The sequence below is a fragment of the Mobula birostris genome, chromosome 31 (genome assembly GCF_030028105.1).
Source record: "Mobula birostris isolate sMobBir1 chromosome 31, sMobBir1.hap1, whole genome shotgun sequence".
Lineage (NCBI taxonomy): Eukaryota > Metazoa > Chordata > Chondrichthyes > Myliobatiformes > Myliobatidae > Mobula > Mobula birostris.
This window is the reverse complement of record NC_092400.1, coordinates 19,012,048-19,030,539: the sequence shown is the minus strand read 5'-3', so window position 1 is coordinate 19,030,539 and position 18,492 is coordinate 19,012,048. Positions and strand designations below refer to the sequence as shown.

General features: G+C 37.0%; 1 protein-coding gene across 2 annotated transcripts in view; it reads left to right on the top strand.

Annotated features, from left to right (window-relative positions):
• Positions 1-15,567, top strand: part of bcl7a (BAF chromatin remodeling complex subunit BCL7A) — a 38,198-nt gene extending 22,631 nt beyond the window's left edge. The window contains exons 5-6 of one of the 2 annotated variants that reach the window (XM_072247540.1): positions 4,114-4,238; positions 10,369-15,567. In XM_072247540.1, coding sequence (XP_072103641.1) covers positions 4,114-4,238; positions 10,369-10,443 — 200 coding nt within the window. In that variant the 3' untranslated portion in view covers positions 10,444-15,567. The remainder of the gene's footprint in view (positions 1-4,113; positions 4,239-10,368) is intronic. The other variant, XM_072247539.1, reaches the window with a different exon arrangement.
• Positions 15,568-18,492: the final 2,925 nt, after the last annotated feature.

Below are 18,492 nucleotides of genomic sequence, written 5' to 3'. Positions count from 1 at the left end.
CGTTTAAGGGTGAATCTTCAAGTATATTAAAGTGATCTGTTATGATCTTGTCCATTCAGTATCCTTTTGGTGCTATTTTTGTTAAATGAGGCTTGCAACAGGCACTTGTCAGTATTGCAGTAGGATTTTCTAAATTCTAATTGGTTCCAGTCTTTTGTAGCAATATTGATTTCATTTTGGTTCATTTTCAGAGTTTTATAATACTGAAATTACAATAATATATCCAATTTGTTCTTTTTATATGCAGTAGTTGGATATTTTTGATGGATGAATTTCATATTTATAATTTTAGCATGTTTTGAACATCAGTTGTACTATATAAACTATCCATAGTTATAATTTTAAAAAAATCTCCGTTTACTAATCTAAAACATTTGTTCTTGAATGGTTATTTTTTGATGTATCTTGAATAGTGTCTAGATCAGTGTTTGGATTAATTAATAAGCTAATTGGCAATAGTTTCATTCTGTAACATGATCTTTTGATCTTTTTCAGTTTAGGCAGGTTGTAGTAATATTGCATTTGGTTTTGTAATCAAATTCTAGATTTCCTTAAGGTTGCCTTCATATGCAAGATAACTTTGATATTAGTTATTGTACAACAAACAATGATAACTCGTGCATTAGTTTTGTTGGTACTATGCCAGTGGTTTCAATCTTGTAATAAATTGACGTATGAGAAACAATTGGTTCAGTAAAGTGTCTAATACTCCATTTTCAGTGCAGCCTCTATTTTAAATTCACCAAAGTGCACAATACTCTACAAGATGGGCCCAACTGATTTAATTCTAATGTTTAAAATGTTTTAATTAAAGCTTGGTTCTTCTATAACTTAAGAATTTATGAACCTGTGGTTTAGTCAGACTGATAAAATATTTTATGTCGCAAAGTTTGGTTTCAGCTAATATTGGTAATTTTTTTAAAGTTACTGACTAGTCTCAGTTTAATTTGCATTGTCCCAGAATTTCCTGTAATTTAAAAATGTTAAATTAAATTATAAATGTAGTCAAACACTAATTTTCTACTTTCATTGCTTAATCAGCCAATCAAAACAATTCTGTAAGGCAAAACTTTAAATGTGCACTTCACTTCATTTTGTAGATTTCAGATTTGGAAAGGATGAAAATGATGAAGGGAAAATGATGTAATTATAGGAAATGTAATTCTGTACCTAACTGATATAAATACCTTGTTTAATTTTTATATAAAGGTGTATATATAGTGGGTTCCAGTTAATTAGAACATTGGTGCCACTTGATTGGGATAGAATTCAGTCAGTCACGTGCACTTCGTGTGGCCATTAGAGTAAACAATTGCGTCAGTTGTGTGTGCTTGTGTTAATGTTGTCTATTTGGGCTGGTGGATGCTGAATCAAAATACAGTGATTTTTGATAATTTTATTATACTTATTTTGACTTTAAAGTATTTTTGATAACCCTTGCCAAGATGGCATGAAAAGATTTGACACTAGCCTAGAAAAATTACCCTACTGTACCAAATAAAAAGCTATCTGCCTAACACCACTTATCGTCAGCTGGCAGAGATAACTGGAGAGCTGAAATCTACAATTGCACGCTTGACACATCAACAAGATAAACTGTGAGAAGGATGGGCAGTACATGAGAGACAACAGGGAACATCCCAAAAATGAAAATGTGAAGGTAAGGATCCAGATGTCGAAGAGGCCCTCAATCAATAGTTTTCCATTGTAATTGGACGAGGTGTGCGTGTCAGTGAACCAGTGTTTTAAAAACAAGTCAGAGGAGCTGGCTAAGAAACTTGGTCATGACTGGTTGATTTTCTCAATGGCAATATAGGCACCACATTAAATTCAAGAAAATACACTGTAAGAAAGGTAGTGCTAATGTAAGTGCAGAAACATGGAAACCTACAGGACTTCCCAACTTGGTTCAAAAATTTTGTGTAGAAGATGTCTACAATGCCAGTGAAACAGACCTTTTTTTTGTCGCGCTATGCTGGATGGTTCCCTTTGTCACAAACACGAACACTATCAGGTTCAAAGAAAGCAAAGAATGGCATAATTGTGTTGTACAATATGTCAGGATCTGATTAAAAAGAAATTCTTGGTTATTGGGAAAAGCGTAAAACATCGATGCTTTAAGGAGCTAAGAATGGATAGTTTTACCGAAAACAAATCTCAAGGTTGTATAATTTATACATTCTTCGATATTAAATACACTGAGTACTATGCTAATAAGAATGTATGGATGATTTCTGAAAATTTTAAGAAATGGTGAGTTGGGATATGGAGCTACAGTGGAAATCGAGCAAAGTTCTTTTGTTTGTTTTCAATTCTGCAACACGCCCTAATGTAGAATGTTTGAGAAACATCTGCTGGAATTTCTGCCTGCCAATATAACATCCTTGGTGCAGCCAGTGGATATGGGAATCATAAAAAAAATAAAGACTTTTCACGGAAAGTTGGTCAACCACATTCTTGAAGCAATTGAAGAAAATCTATTGACATCTCCTTCAAAAGCTAAGCAAGTGAGTTCAAGCATTAACCTTTTACAGGCAGTACAGTTTGTCAGTGATAGTTGGCAAGAAATAAGCAGCAATACAATTCAGAACTGTGGTTTGAAGCATTCAGGATTGGAGGTGCCAGAAACGGCCAGGAGTGAAAATGAAACTATTTCACTACATCAACAAGTTAGGAACTACTAAGAATTTGAAGGTGTTGACTATCATCTTGAATGTTACTTTGAAAATGAAGATTTGGAAGATGTAATTGTTTAAAATTATATGAATGCAATCCATTATCCGCACTGTGCCTGAACTGATTTTGTTCACGTTCAGTCAACCAAAAGAATGCGGCAGTATACTCCAGATGAATTCCTCCTTTAAATTATTTACAGCTTTATGGTATTGTAGTAATATTGGTAGTGTTCTAATTTGTTCAGTATTTCATTTAAGTACAGAATTACTCAGTTAAACAGTAGTTTTTCTTTGTTAATACCTTTTTAAACTATTTCCATGAAACTTTAGCTAATTGATGTATCTCATTTAACTGGAATCCACTGTATTTAATTTTCACTTGTATTCCCATCCTCTCCCCCCCCCCCCCAAGAATAATGTTGCATTTCTTTATTAAAATTGAGTGTGGACTGCACTGAAAATATTGTTGGATTCTATTACTGCATTTATAAATGCTGACTTTTTCAAAATAGTTTCAGATTTATCGTGTTGTCAGATTTGACAGAGCTCTTGTTCTGGATTGGTTACAATATCTCAACTTTGAATACTATCATGCTGAATTGGAGAACGAATCAAGATGACAAGGAAGAATAGAAGATATATTTTAAAATTTAATTGTTTATTTTTTTTTGGAAGAGATCAAGAAATCACTACATTTTCAAAAGTTCAGTATAGAAAATCGTGAACTTTGTATTTTACCCTTGCAAAAAAATCAGCAATAATTTTCCGTGCTGTAGGTTTAGTTTACTAGGAGATTCCACTAGAATGTGAAGATTTTAATCGTTATTTTAAACCCTATTTCTCCTTTTAGGTCATCTTTATTTCATTTAACAGCAGAGAGGACAAGTAACCTGCTGTGTACCTATTTATCTGCTACTTTGTAAATCCTTCCTGGGATGTGCGTGTGTGACTTATTCCACTGGTTAAGATCATCCGAAATCATGAATGTGCTCATGTCACTGCCAAACTATGGCACGCATTGACTGGAAGGGTTATTGGGGAGGGTAACACATTCTCTCCAGTCTTTGGTTTTATTTGCAGAATGATAGCATTATAATTTATTTCAAGAAATTTGTTTTTGAAACTTTCCAAATTGTATCTAACTCCAAACTGTATCCATTAAGACCAACTTATGAATTTGCTGGTAACATTTTGAAGCACCAAATTTCCAGAAAAGATCTATGACCAGTTTTTTTGTAGAGGGAAGGATTCAGCTGTGTTCTCTTGTGCCAGGTTTCTAGGAAACTTGAGAGTTTTATTAAATTGGTTACCACTTTTTCATAATCTCTGAAGTATTTCATTCAGAAATCCATTCCTCTGTAAGTACTAGTAATAGTGTTACCTAGGTAAAAAGAAAATGGATCTGATAAATTTCATTCACTTTTTTTAAATATTGTAGACACATCGCCACCAGCAGAGTCAAATTCCCAAACTCCTCCAGAATCATCCCTAACTGAAGTAGAGAAATCAGATGAGCAACCATCAGGAGTGAAAGAGAACATGGAGACAACCAAAGATACTCAGGTGCATATTATAATATAATACACGAAAAATCTAAATTAATCATTACAATTCCACGGTGAGAGCTAAAATATCTAAGATACTGATTTCAATCAAAGATATTTTGACTACCCAACAGACTTTAAGTGTATTTGAATTTGCAGTCCTTATTGAGGAAAAATAATTAGTAAAGATCATTCATGAGTAGTTAATAGATTTGCAAATGTTTTCTCTCTCAATATGGCTCCAAGGGCCAACTAATCATATGAAATGTTGAAATATGGCCATTGAAGTCTGTTCTGGTTCAGTTACTTATGATAGTAAAGTAGGCCAGATTGAGTACAGCAGAGGATTTAGAGGATTCAAGGAGAGTATGGACCATATGAGTGTGTAGGAAAGGATAGGACAGATTAAATCATAATGTCCTGGCAGGGAGATTAGCGGGGGCTACTGAGGTGACTTTAAACTAGAATGGTTGGGGGGTGGGAATCAAATTAAAGAGGCTAGGCGTGAGGAGGTTAGTTCACTACAGGGGGATGGGAACCAGTGCAGAGAGACAGAGGGGTGTAAAGTGAGGGTAGAAACAAAAAGTACTATGGAGAAAAGTAAAAGTGGCAGGCTGACAAATCCAGGGCAAGCATTAAAGAGGGCCACTTTTCAGCATAATTGTAAAAGGACTAAGAGAGTTGTAAAAGAGCGCCTGAAGGCTTTGTGTGTCAATGCAAGGAACATTCGTAATAAGGTGGATGAATTGAAAGTGCAGATTGTTATTAATGATTATGATATAGTTGGGATCACAGAGACATGGCTACAGGGTGACCAGGGATGGGAGCTCAACGTTCAGGGATATTCAATATTCAGGAGGGATAGACATGAAGGAAGGGGAGGTGGGGTGGTGTTGCTGGTTAAAGAAGAGATTAACGCAATAGAAAGGAAGGACATAAGCCGGGAAGATGTGGAATCGATATGGGTAGAGCTGCGTAACACTAAGGGGCAGAAGACGCTGGTGGGAGTTGTGTACAGGCCACCTAACAGTAGTAGTGAGGTCGGAGATGGTATTAAACAGGAAATTAGAAATGTGTGCAATAAAGGAACAGCAGTTATAATGGGTGACTTCAATCTACATGTAGATTGGGTGAACCAAATTGGCAAAGGTGCTGAGGAAGAGGATTTCTTGGAATGTATGCGGGATGGTTTTTTGAACCAACATGTCGAGGAACCAACTAGAGAGCAGGCTATTCTGGACTGGGTTTTGAGCAATGAGGAAGGGTTAATTAGCGATCTTGTCGTGAGAGGCCCCTTGGGTAAGAGTGACCATAATATGGTGGAATTCTTCATTAAGATGGAGAGTGACATAGTTAATTCAGAAACAAAGGTTCTGAACTTAAAGAGGGGTAACTTTGAAGGTATGAGACGTGAATTAGCTAAGATAGACTGGCAAATGACACTTAAAGGATTGACGGTGGATATGCAATGGCAAGCATTTAAAGGTTGCATGGATGAACTACAACAATTGTTCATCCCAGTTTGGCAAAAGAATAAATCAAGGAAGGTAGTGCACCAGTGGCTGACAAGAGAAATTAGGGATAGTATCAATTCCAAAGAAGAAGCATACAAATTAGCCAGAGAAAGTGGATCACCTGAGGAGTGGGAGAAATTCAGAGTTCAGCAGAGGAGGACAAAGGGCTTAATTAGGAAGGGAAAAAAAGATTATGAGAGAAAACTGGCAGGAAACATAAAAACTGACTGTAAAAGCTTTTATAGATATGTGAAAAGGAAAAGACTGGTAAAGACAAATGTAGGTCCCCTGCAGACAGAAACAGGTGAATTGATTATGGGGAGCAAGGACATGGCAGACCAATTGAATAATTACTTTGGTTCTGTCTTCACTAAGGAGGACATAAATAATCTTCCAGAAATAGTAGGGGACAGAGGATCCAGTGAGATGGAGGAACTGAGCGAAATACATGTTAGTAGGGAAGTGGTGTTAGGTAAATTGAAGGGATTGAAGGCAGATAAATCCCCAGGGCCAGATGGTCTGCATCCCAGGGTGCTTAAGGAAGTAGCCCAAGAAATAGTGGATGCATTAGTGATAATTTTTCAAAACTCGTTAGATTCTGGACTAGTTCCTGAGGATTGGAGGGTGGCTAATGTAACTCCACTTTTTTAAAAAAAGAGGGAGAGAGAAACCGGGGAATTATAGACCGGTTAGCCTAACGTCGGTGGTGGGGAAACTGCTGGAGTCAGTTATCAAGGATGTGATAACAGCACATTTGGAAAGCGGTGAAATGATCGGACAAAGTCAGCATGGATTTGTGAAAGGAAAATCATGTCTGACGAATCTCATAGAAATTTTTGAGGATGTAACTAGTAGAGTGGATGGGGAGAACCAGTGGATGTGGTATATTTGGATTTTCAGAAGGCTTTTGACAAGGTCCCACACAGGAGATTAGTGTGCAAACTTAAAGCACACGGTATTGGGGGTAAGGTATTGGTGTGGGTGGAGAGTTGGTTAGCAGACAGGAAGCAAAGAGTGGGAATAAACGGGACCTTTTCAGAATGGCAGGCGGTGACTAGTGGGGTACCGCAAGGCTCAGTGCTGGGACCTCAGTTGTTTACAATATATATTAATGACTTGGATGAGGGAATTAAATGCAGCATCTCCAAGTTTGTGGATGACACGAAGCTGGGTGGCAGTGTTAGCTGTGAGGAGGATGCTAAGAGGATGCAGGGTGACTTGGATAGGTTGGGTGAGTGCGCAAATTCATGGCAGATGCAATTTAATGTGGATAAATGTGAAGTTATCCACTTTGGTGGCAAAAATAGGAAAACAGATTATTATCTGAATGGTGGCCGATTAGGAAAAGGGGAGGTGCAACGAGACCTGGGTGTCATTATACACCAGTCATTGAAAGTGGGCATGCAGGTACAGCAGGCGGTGAAAAAGGCGAATGGTATGCTGGCATTTATAGCGAGAGGATTTGAGTACAGGAGTAGGGAGGTACTACTGCAGTTGTACAAGGCCTTGGTGAGACCACACCTGGAGTATTATGTGCAGTTTTGGTCCCCTAATCTGAGGAAAGACATCCTTGCCATAGAGGGAGTACAAAGAAGGTTCACCAGATTGATTCCTGGGATGGCAGGGCAGGACTTTCATATGAAGAAAGACTGGATGAACTGGGCTTGTACTCATTGGAATTTAGAAGATTGAGGGGGGATCTGATTGAAACGTATAAGATCCTAAAGGGATTGGACAGGCTAGGTGCAGGAAGATTGTTCCCGATGTTGGGGGAGTCCAGAACGAGGGGCCACAGTTTGAGGATAGAGGGGAAGCCTTTTAGGACCGAGATTAGGAAAAACTCCTTCACACAGAGAGTGGTGAATCTGTGGAATTCTCTGCCACAGGAAATAGTTGAGGCCAGTTCATTGGCTATATTTAAGAGGGAGTTAGATATGGCCCTTGTGGCTACGGGGGTCAGGGGGTATGGAGGGAAGGCTGGGGCGGGGTTCTGAGTTGGATGATCAGCCATGATCATAATAAATGGCGGTGCAGGCTCGAAGGGCCGAATGGCCTACTCCTGCACCTATTTTCTATGTATGTTTCTATGTATAATTGGGGAAATTAATATTGGAGTGTTTTTTTATAAATAGCAATTGGCATGTGCCAGAGGAGGAGTGCCGCAAAGATTCATTAGACTGAGATTAGATTAAGTAGATTTGGGAGGGTGTGTGTGTTTCAGGTTCATTGTCACAGGCACAGGGTATAAATGCCATGAAAATTGGCTTTTTATAGCCGAATAAATAGTACATTGTAAATCTGATCAACATAAATGAATATAAATTATACTAACTCAACAAAATTGACATAATACTTGTACAAATTTTAGAGAGAAAAAGAAATGTAGTCTGAGGTAGTTCTGTTCAAGAGCATGATGGCGGTGGGGAAGAAGCCTTTGAATCTTAACATGTGGATCTTTCAGCCTTTGCATCTCTATCTCCCACCTGAAGGCTGCTTGTAGAAGAGGGCATGGCCCAGATGATGGGTGTCACTGATGATGGATTCTACCTCCCAGAGATATTGCCTCTTGTAAATGCCCTTTATAGTGGGGAGACCTGTACCATGATGGAACTGACTGACTCCACTACTTTCTGTAAGCGTTCGCGTTTCTGTGCATTGGAGTTTCCACAACAGGCCACAGGCCGTTCTCTGAATAAGGCACAGTATTACCGCACAGAAACAGGCCCCCCCCCCCCCCCCGCCCAACTTGATTGTGCTGACTGTTTGGCCCAGTGAGTTAGTCTCTTCTACCCCCATTTTGCCCATAATTGTATACTTATCTAGACAGCTTTTAAATGTTGCTAATGTTTCCACCTTAACTACCGTTTCTGGCAACTCATTCAAAATTCACACCACCCTTTGTGTGAGGAAGCTGTTTCCGATGTTCCTTACAAACCTCTCGCCTTGGATCTTAAACGTTTGTCCTCCTGGGAAGAGGACTATGTGCTTTCACCCTCCCTGTGCTCCTCATGGTGTTGTATACCACTATCAGGTCATCCCTCAATTTCCTATGTTCCAGGGAATGGAGTACTAGTATATGCATCATCTTGTAACTTAGGCCCCCCAAGTCCAGGCAGCTTTGTGGATGGTGCCAGAGCTATGCCAGACATCCCACCTCTCCCGGAAGTTCCGGGAGTCTCCCGCATATTGATAGCGGCTCCCTGATGCCCGGAAATCGATTATTTTTTTTTTGAGAGGGAGAGCGAGCATCCTGATTGATCTCTCTTCGTGCTAAGTACACCTATCTAGTTTTCTCTGTGGGCGGGCTTTACAGCCGACCTCAAAAATAATGACAGTGTTGCTCACTGCAGTGTTTGCAACAGTGACTTTTTTATTACCCGTGGTGGGTTAAAATGTAAAAGACATGTTGAGGTGAGTTTAGCAGGTGTCATTCGTTCATTAGCATAACTAACGTTATTTAAACTAGCTGGCTAGCTGCTAAGGAGCTACCCTATTGATGTCCTACATGATGAGGCCAAACTCCCTGTAGACTTGCTTAAAATTGTAATAGAATAAATATAAATACATATTTTAATGTCACATTTTCTGCATATACCCAACTTGGTTTACAGATTAGACAAAATCACTAAACAAAGTATTACATACACCCTTGGAGGTTGACCGGTGGGGGGGGATATGGGGTTGCGGGGGACGGTGGTGCTACCTCCCTGAAATGAGTTTTTGCAGGGTGGGATGTCTGCTATGCATAGTTGTAGCGAGACTAGAACAAGCAGTGTAGCTCTGAAGTGCTCTTTGTTGGTGAGGAGAGGAGATTTCCCAATGATAACCTCTAGTTGCAGAGAGAAGTAGAGGCCCGGGCCTTTGAGCTAGACAATGTTTTGAAGGATGATGGTGTTGAATGCCAACCTATAGCCAGTGAATAGCATCCTAATGTACATGTTCCATTTGTCCAGGTGGTTCAGAGCAGAGTTGAGAGCTAATGCAGATGATGTAGATGCTATGTATTATTCTATGCTTTAGAGATTGAGAAGCAGTCTACCAAAACTACAAAATTATAGGATTTGACAGGCTAGATACTGGAATGGTTTCCCCTTTCTGGGCAGTCTAGGATCAACTGCCACAATTTTAAAATAAGGACAGTCTGAAAGAGGTTAGAAATTTCTTCGTTCCAAGGGAGGTGAACTTTTAGAGTTCTCTGTCTTGGAGAGCTGTGGAATCTGAGAGATGTAGGAATTTAGTATGGAGAATTATTGATTTCTGGGCATTAAGAGAATAAAGGAATAGTGTTGAAAATTATACTTCAGTAGAAGTCAGCCGTGATGATGAGTTGTGTTTAAAATGTTGGAAGACCTAATTTTTCATGTTGGTTGAATGACACTTGCGATGATGAAAGCTTAAGAATCGTTTATTTTAAATTCAAAGCAGAATATTTACAATGTCTCTTGCTATGTGCTAATGATTTTGTGCAATTCAATTTTTATGCCTCACTTGAAGTAAAGATGGTCCTTTCTGTGTAAATTTTGTGATTTTGATTGAACGTTGTGCAACTTTTTAATTAAAATTCCACCATGAGTCTTGGTAACAAAAACCTAGGTCAAATGATAGCTTAATTTTTGCTTGTAATTTTTCTTTCAGGAATCTGAAGATGGGGAGCCTCTTTCAAAAAAGATCAGAACAGAGACCTCTCAGCAGAGTGCTGAGGAGAGTTAGGCTGTTCAGAAAACTGTGGGGTTATCTTCCACATAAAGGTACATCAATGGGCCTCATTTCAGACCAACCTTCTAGAAACTTTCACATATTACTAAACATGGAGGAACCACTGACCACGAAGGAATGTTGAGTCGTAATCCAAGTAAAAATTTGAGAAGACTGGACAGATATGAAGCTGACTAATTTTTCTTGTGAAATAACATTCTAGTGATTTATATATTTAAATTACTTTTGCTGTTAAAGTTGGGTGGGGTGGGTGGAAGAAGTGGACTCAGGAGGGTTAACGCACTGGTAGTTTATAAAACTTGTCAAGATCACATGTTTTTGCTGCTGTATTTTCATTCTTATTTATGTTGTGAAATATTTAATGATGGTACAGGTCAGAATTAGTGTACGTATGAAATCCATTATTCATGCCATTTAATTCCATTTTGTGCCTCAAGAAGTAACCACTATCTTGTAGAAAATGCCCTATGTTTGCATAATGCCTTGAAAGTAGAAAGATTCTATTTGTGATCATGTTAATTGATGTAACACAGTCTAAATTGTTTGGTCCATCTCACTTTTAGCTTTGTAATTTAAATATAGTGCAGGTATCTATAAATGAGAACTATTTCCTTGAATACATCCATATATAACAGTTGTATTTATTTATCAAGGGATGAACATAAGACTTTCTAGGTGAGCAGTTTAAGGGTATTTTTAAAGTAAAAATATCTACAGTAGTAAGTATTTGAATTGATAGGTAAATCAAAAATTTGAACATTATGAAATTTTCAAATAATGACTTTTATGGAATATCCACAATTATGGGCAAGTGGTTCGAGCCATGTATCTGATGGCAACTTTGTCCATGATTTGGAATACCTAATAAAATCTGTACTAATGTAGACGTTCCTTTTAATATTTGTTACATAGTATATGCGCAGACCTATCAATTGGATGGCCTTTATTGATGTTGCATACTGTGAAGAGGCCAGTCAAAGTGAAAGAAAATACTGAACCTTGAATCTTCTCTTTCAAAAAATTGACTTATCCAGTTTGTCATTTGTCATGTGCTAGCTAATGATAGCTAAATTCCCACTTTAGATATTGTAACTTTATTTCAGCTTCAGTACAGAAGATGCATTTTAAACTATTATGACATGGAAATTATAAACTTTGTTAACGGTAGATGTTCTAAACTTCAGAAAAAAACAAACTTTGCAAGTGGGCATTTTCTTAAATGATATCACTCTGTACAGTGAAGTACATGTGAAATTCCATGGATTAAATCCTTGTAACCTCAATGTAAAGCTAACATTGCAAAATATGGATTTATATGAACTATGGAATCCATAGAGCATGATGTCCATAATTAATTTTTAAACATTATTTCTTTATAAAATATTGCCATCAGGTGCACTTAATTCTAGTCCTGAAATATTGGTATACATCCATACCTCAATCATTCCTCTTTAAATGATAACATATATTTAAAAATGATTACGTTTCCCTGTAAAAATGTGTATACGTTTTGGACTAAATAACTGATGAAAATAGTAAAGATGTTACAGCTTTATTTTATTGGAGTCTCTTGGATCACTTTGTTTCATTTGAAACCCATTGTTTCAAACACTAATAACAATGGACAATTTTTTAGTGTTGCTCCTCAGATGTTTTGTTCATGATAGACTGATTGAAGCTGTACTCAATTATAATTTCAGACTACTTATAAGACGTAGGAATTTGGAGAAACAAAAAATTATTTTTTATTGAATATAATGCATTTAATTGCATAATAGTGCTGATGCTTTGCAATAGCTTACTTAACTAAGTTAAAAATGTCGACTATTTTCATTTGTACTGTGAGGCTTCTCAGTTAGGTGTCCAAAAATCAACCAGCATTGATGGATTCCAGTTGCCCTCATACCGTTTCTCCATGACTGCAATGTTCTGGTGAAATTTTTCACCAGGCTTGTCACTGACAGTGCCAAGATTTGCAGGGGAGAAGTCAAAATGGGAATGCAGAAAATGAATCTTTAGTGACATGTTGTATTTCATGGGTTTGTATGCTCGAAGCATATTGTCAACCAGCTGCACAGAGTTTGGTGCTCTGTAGTTGCCAAGAAACTGTTCAACGTCATCCTTGAATGCCTTCCATGTGATTTTTTTTTCTCCAGTCCCACTATAAGTTCTTTGAATTGCCTGTCATTGATGACCTGTTTAATTTGTAGACCAACAAAAATGCCTTCCTTAATGTTGGCATCAATTCTGACTTGAATTATGAATTGAAATACCAAATATAGGTATTTTTTTAAAATGGTGTGTGATAGGAAAATTTCATGGTGATTTTCATGATCAGCAGCCCAAAATCCATTATATACCCAGAAGTATTCAGGAAGCAAAATCTTTGTTGTCCAGTGTAATGGAACTTGCAATTAAATTTGGAATTCAGGCTGTATTCAAGGAAGTAAATTTAGAGTATTTTCCTGCTCTGATCACAGTTGCACTATGCATATTTTATAAGTGCTTATGTTTATAAAATAGAATGCATACAATTCTGGAAATTGTTTTGCTCAAGATTATCACACTTTATTACTGTTACGCCTAATAATCTCCATCTTAGGTGAAGAACTATGTGATCACTATAAGAATTTAAGCTCCAATGATTCACCATTGCCATGTATAAATAATCAGATTTCAATAATTCATACCATTTTAATTCTCTGAAATGTTTTAAAATTTTATAATTTGTCACCATTTTGCCCAACATTAAATTGATACTAAATCAGATTTTTCATAGTGTTCGGTTATACTTGAACTGCAGTGGTTTCCCACATGATATTTGGCTTGTTTTACTTGGACTTTAGTTTCAATGTATAATTTGGGACATGTAAATCACACAGTATAGAATTTGGGTACTAATGAGTACATAATGTGCACACCAGTACCAAAGGCTTTTGGCTCATCCTTAAAGGAAATTATCCTTTAAATTTAAAGCTCTCGAGAAATTTAAGTTGTGCTAGAACAGAAATGCTGCTCTTCACACACAGTTAAAATCTATTATGTTCCTAGATTCTTAACCTGTTGGGATAGATTAATTTCCTCTGCAAAGCATAAGTGATCTTCAGCTCACTAGCGACATTTTAAAAAAAAAAGTGCAAAGCTTCTTGATGAGGACTGATCTGTCTCATTTACTTTTTGAGTACAAATTATTTTTCTCAGTTATTTGGCCCTCACCAAATCATAAGAAGTAAATTTGGTCTTCAATTGATAATACATTTGGATTTTTTTTTTGTAGGAATTGGTTTCAAATTTGTTGTTTGGCTATTTTGGTGTTGCAAGAAATGTAGAAAGGGGATCAACATTGTATGTGGTGATAATATTTGTTATGGAGTAGAACATTCTGTAATGTACTATTTTTTGAAGTGAATCATTAACTTTCTGCTTTCATTGTCAAAATCAGAAATAATACTGTCAAAATGCATCCAGTGGATTTTTTGGAGATCAGCAGTTTTATAAGCATCCCAATTGATTTACAATTCAATTTTCATGAACAGTTGGGTACATTTCACTTTGAAAGGATTTTTTTTGTGATGGAAACGTGTCTGTAATTGAAGTGCCTCCTAAAGCAAATGAAACTTGTTTGAATGAATAAGTCAAACAGTGGCTAAGTAGAAAGGGGTAAGGTTTTAAAAAATTTCATTCAATTGAACCGCAAACAAATTAACAAGTGGCTGGCAGTTCCTTAAAATTGAGTACCACGTGCTTCTTAACAGTGAATACTATATGAAAATTCCTGTACGGGGATCGCAAGGATTTTTTTGAGTCATTAGTTTGTTACCTGGTTCAGCATGTTTTTCTCCCACTGTTTCAGCTACCTGTTCCATAAGGGAAGGTCTGTTCGTTAAGAAAATCCATGCAGAACTCTCAAAAGTAATTCTAGATTGATATAAGACTAATACACGTTTACCTTTTAACTAGTTCATTGAATTGGGGTTCAGTTCCATTTTTTCTGGGAGCCTTGTTATAAACTACTGGGGACTGACAAAACTCAAGCTAGGTTCAACAGTGTTAATATTTTACTTGCATTTTGATTTGGTTACATAGACCAAAATATTCTAACAGTGGATTTATTAAATATGTGGTGTATGACACCCCAAATGGAAAAACCAAGTGATTTTTGTGTAGATATTTGTCAGTTTCATGTTGCTGCAGTGAAAGCTAGTTGTATACCTCGTGTCATGAAGGGGCTTAACAGTATAATTTTTAAAACAATTAGCAACACTAATGAATTTTGTAGATGTGGTATGAGTTTTTTTTATATAAAGTTGGGTGTAATCTTGCCTTTCCATAATTAAATTTGGCTTTTGCTAATAGAATTTCTGTACAATGTAATTTTGGTACTGTCTGTTTTTCCATTTGAAACTTGTAAACTTGTATGTTCAAGAAAGCTTCTGGCAAAAGGTATATGAAATGATTTCCATTCTGTTGTGAAGGCACTGTCATAGCTATAGAAAGAAAATCTTGTAATTTTAAAAGCTGGATGGTGCCAGTTTTCCTTTTGTACTAAGTAAATAATGGAGCTTCTGTTACACATTTCCTATTACAATTTTGATCTATTAATTCTTTAAACAGATATATTGTTGGACTGCAACATTGCTATGACCAGAATGAGAGCTTAACTTTATAAACTAGAAAAACATTGACTTTTGAATTTGTGTCCTTGCAATCTTTTAAGAAATTGAAGCACCACATTCCAAATTCTTTTTTGTAGAAGTGCTGGCGCTTATTTATTAATAAATAGACAGCAGCTTGTACTGCTGCACTATTAACTGCAGAAAACTATGCGGATCCTGTCCAGATATCAACATAAATTTATCTAATTGTCCATATTTTAACCTATTATATTTAGAGATCACAGCTATCATGAAAAACTTAAGTTTCCAATTGAAATGCAATGTGTTGTACAGCAGTGTTTTCTTTTTTATTTATTCCCTTAAGTATGGTTTGTACCATGTACAATGACTGTTTTCATGAATAAAAAATTGTATAATATGGAAACTGTTTTAATTTCAATGTTTTTTATTTCTTGTACTTTGATTAAAAGGCTATAAATGTAGAAGGGCTTTTATAAAACAATTGTCTCACTCAGTGTATTAGATTGCCAGTTACTTAGCTTTCATGTGTCACTAAACAACTTGGTGATGACAAATAATAAATCTAGCAAAATTCATTGTAAAACACCGTTTTCCTTTCCTAACCTTGCACTATCTTTGATTTGTTCCTGTGTGATTTTTAGACTTGGATATTTAAAAGATAGAATATATTTCAGATGCCTCTGTCTCTTCCCATTTTTCCTAACACCAACCTTCCTGAGCCATTGTGGGGGGGAAATACATATGCAATAACTTGCCACTTTTAGGTGAAAAATGAATAACTGAAAAATCCAGCTGGTACAGATTGATAAGCACCCGTGCTGGGGAAATGCACAGTAGTTGCAAGTGAATTCCTTTATAAACTCTGAACCACTACATTTTTGAGTTAAACTTTGAGATCAATGTAATACTTGTACCCATGCTGATTCTCTGGAAAAGCTATTCATTTTGCCAATCAACCACAGGTGAGATGCCAGAGGATTGGTGGATAACTAACATTTTGTTGTTTAAGAAAACCTTTTAATTGGGGAAATTATAGGCCAATGTGCCAGAGCTCAGTAGTGGGTGAGTTATTGGAAGGCATTCTAAAGGACTGGAGATATAAGAATTTGGATAGACATGGACTGATTAGGGATAGTCAATATGGCTCTGTGCATAGTAGTTCGTGTCTAATCTTAATTGCTTTTGAAGAGGTTACCTGGAAAGCTGATTAAGGAAAGGCAGTGGCTGTTGTCTACATTGACTTTAACAATATCCTGTATGTGAGGTTGGTCAAGAGGGTTCAATTGCTTGGCATTCAGGTTGCCAAATTGGATTTGATATGGGCTTGGAGAAGCTAGAGTGGTCGTAAATGGTTACCCCTCTGACTGCAGGCCTGTGATTAGTGGTGTGCTTCAGGAATTGGTGCAGGGCCTGTTGTTGTTTGTCATCTATCAACAATCTGGATGATAATGTAGTAAACTGAATCAGATGACGTCAAGATTGGATGCATAGTAGGTAGCGAGGAAGACAAAGCTTTCAGTAAGATCTGGACCAGCTGGGAAAATAGGCTGATAAATGGCAGAGATGGAATTTGATGCAGACAAGTATGGGGTTTTGCATTTTGGGAGGACAAACCAGCCTAACATTTGCCCAGTTGTAGGGTACTGAGCAGTCTGGTAGAAACAGGTTTCATTCCTTGAAAGTAGCATCACAGGTAAATAGGGGTCATAAAAGAGCTTTTTGCACACTGGCCTTCATAAATCGAAGTACTGAGTACATGAATTAGGATGTTATGCTGAAGTTGTATAAGATGTTGATGAAACTTAATTTGGAGCATTGTGTGTGATTCTGGTCACCTACCTACAGGAAAGATTAATAAGATTGAAAGAGTACAGAGAAGATTTACAATGATGTTGCCAGGACATGAGAAGGTCAGTTATAGGAAAGGATATTCCTTGGAGCAAAGGAGAAATAGGGGAGATTCGAGAGAGGTATACAAAATTGAGGGGTATCGACCATATATATGCAAGCAGGTTATTTCCACTGAGGTTGAGTGAGACTATTGATTATGGGTTAAGGGTGAAAGGTGAAACACACAAGGAATGAGTGTCTTCCCTCCCAGCAGAAATGGTGGATGTGGAGCTGATCTCAACATTTGAGAGATTTGAATAAGTACCCAGAAGTGAGGGGTATGGAGTGCAATGGTCCAAATGCAGGTCGATGGGACTAGGCAGAATAATAGTTTGACATGGACTAAATAAGCTGAAGGGCCTGTTACTATGATGTAGAAATTCTACAACTACTTGCAGTTTTTCTAAGAGGTTGTAGGTTTTGCAATAACAAGTGGAAGGGGAAATGAGTAGGAGATAATAAAACTGAAGGAACTCGTGGATTCAAGACTTTGGTTCAACTGTTTGACTTGCTCCAAAATTGATCTTTTCTGTAGTCACAAGGACATCTGCAGATGCTGGAAATTCTTTTCTGTAGTCTTGCTTTTGTTTGATTATGCCTTTTAGTGGATATTTTCCATTGAGATTTGGTTTATGATGGGCTTCTGTTTTTAAAGTAGCATGTGTTTATCCTTAAATGTATTGATATTAAGTATTTAACATTTTTGGATATTTCTCAATATGTACTGGTCATTAACAGAGCTCTACTTAGACCCCTTCCAGAACTTTGCATTAAATTCTAGGCATGCATCTTTTGTGAAAAATACTGACTTTTTTTTTAAAAGGACCTCTGAGTGGAATGATACAAGGACCAAATATAAATTATTTCAGTTTAACATTTGATGACTTTATCAAACTAGGCTAGTATTCTTGTGATTGTAGAAAATCAATAGATTTTTTTTCACTGCACAAGTAACTAATCTGAATAATTGCTTGTCACTTGTCGCATGCCTTTAAGCCCGAGGAGTCTGCATTCCCTCCCCTCCCCCAATCTCTTTACCCATTTACTGAATTACTTCTGAAACGAGGAAAGTAACAGACAATGAGTTGTACCCCTGCTATAAGCAATGGACAACAACCAGAATGCACCTATTAACCCGAAATTGTATCACTTAAGTATGACATTCGACTAATGGGGTGAGTGACTTCGTACCATTCACGCCAAGCTGTTTTACTATCATGTTACAATTAGGTGAATAATGAAATACTCTCCATGTACTTCGATGATTACAACTTTTTAAAAAAGAGATCCCTCCTTTATCTTTCTTTCTTCCTTCCATTCCATCCCTCCCTTCTCGCGCGCTTTCTCCCGCTACGCGAAATCATCCTGCTTAGTGTGTTTTCTCCTCACCATTGCTTCAGTGTGTTTGGGACAAACTCAGCATTGTAATTATTCTTAATTCTACCCATTTATCATGAGAACGCTACCCGGCATCACCATCTGCACATCTTATCGAAGTGCCACTCCTGCTCGCTAT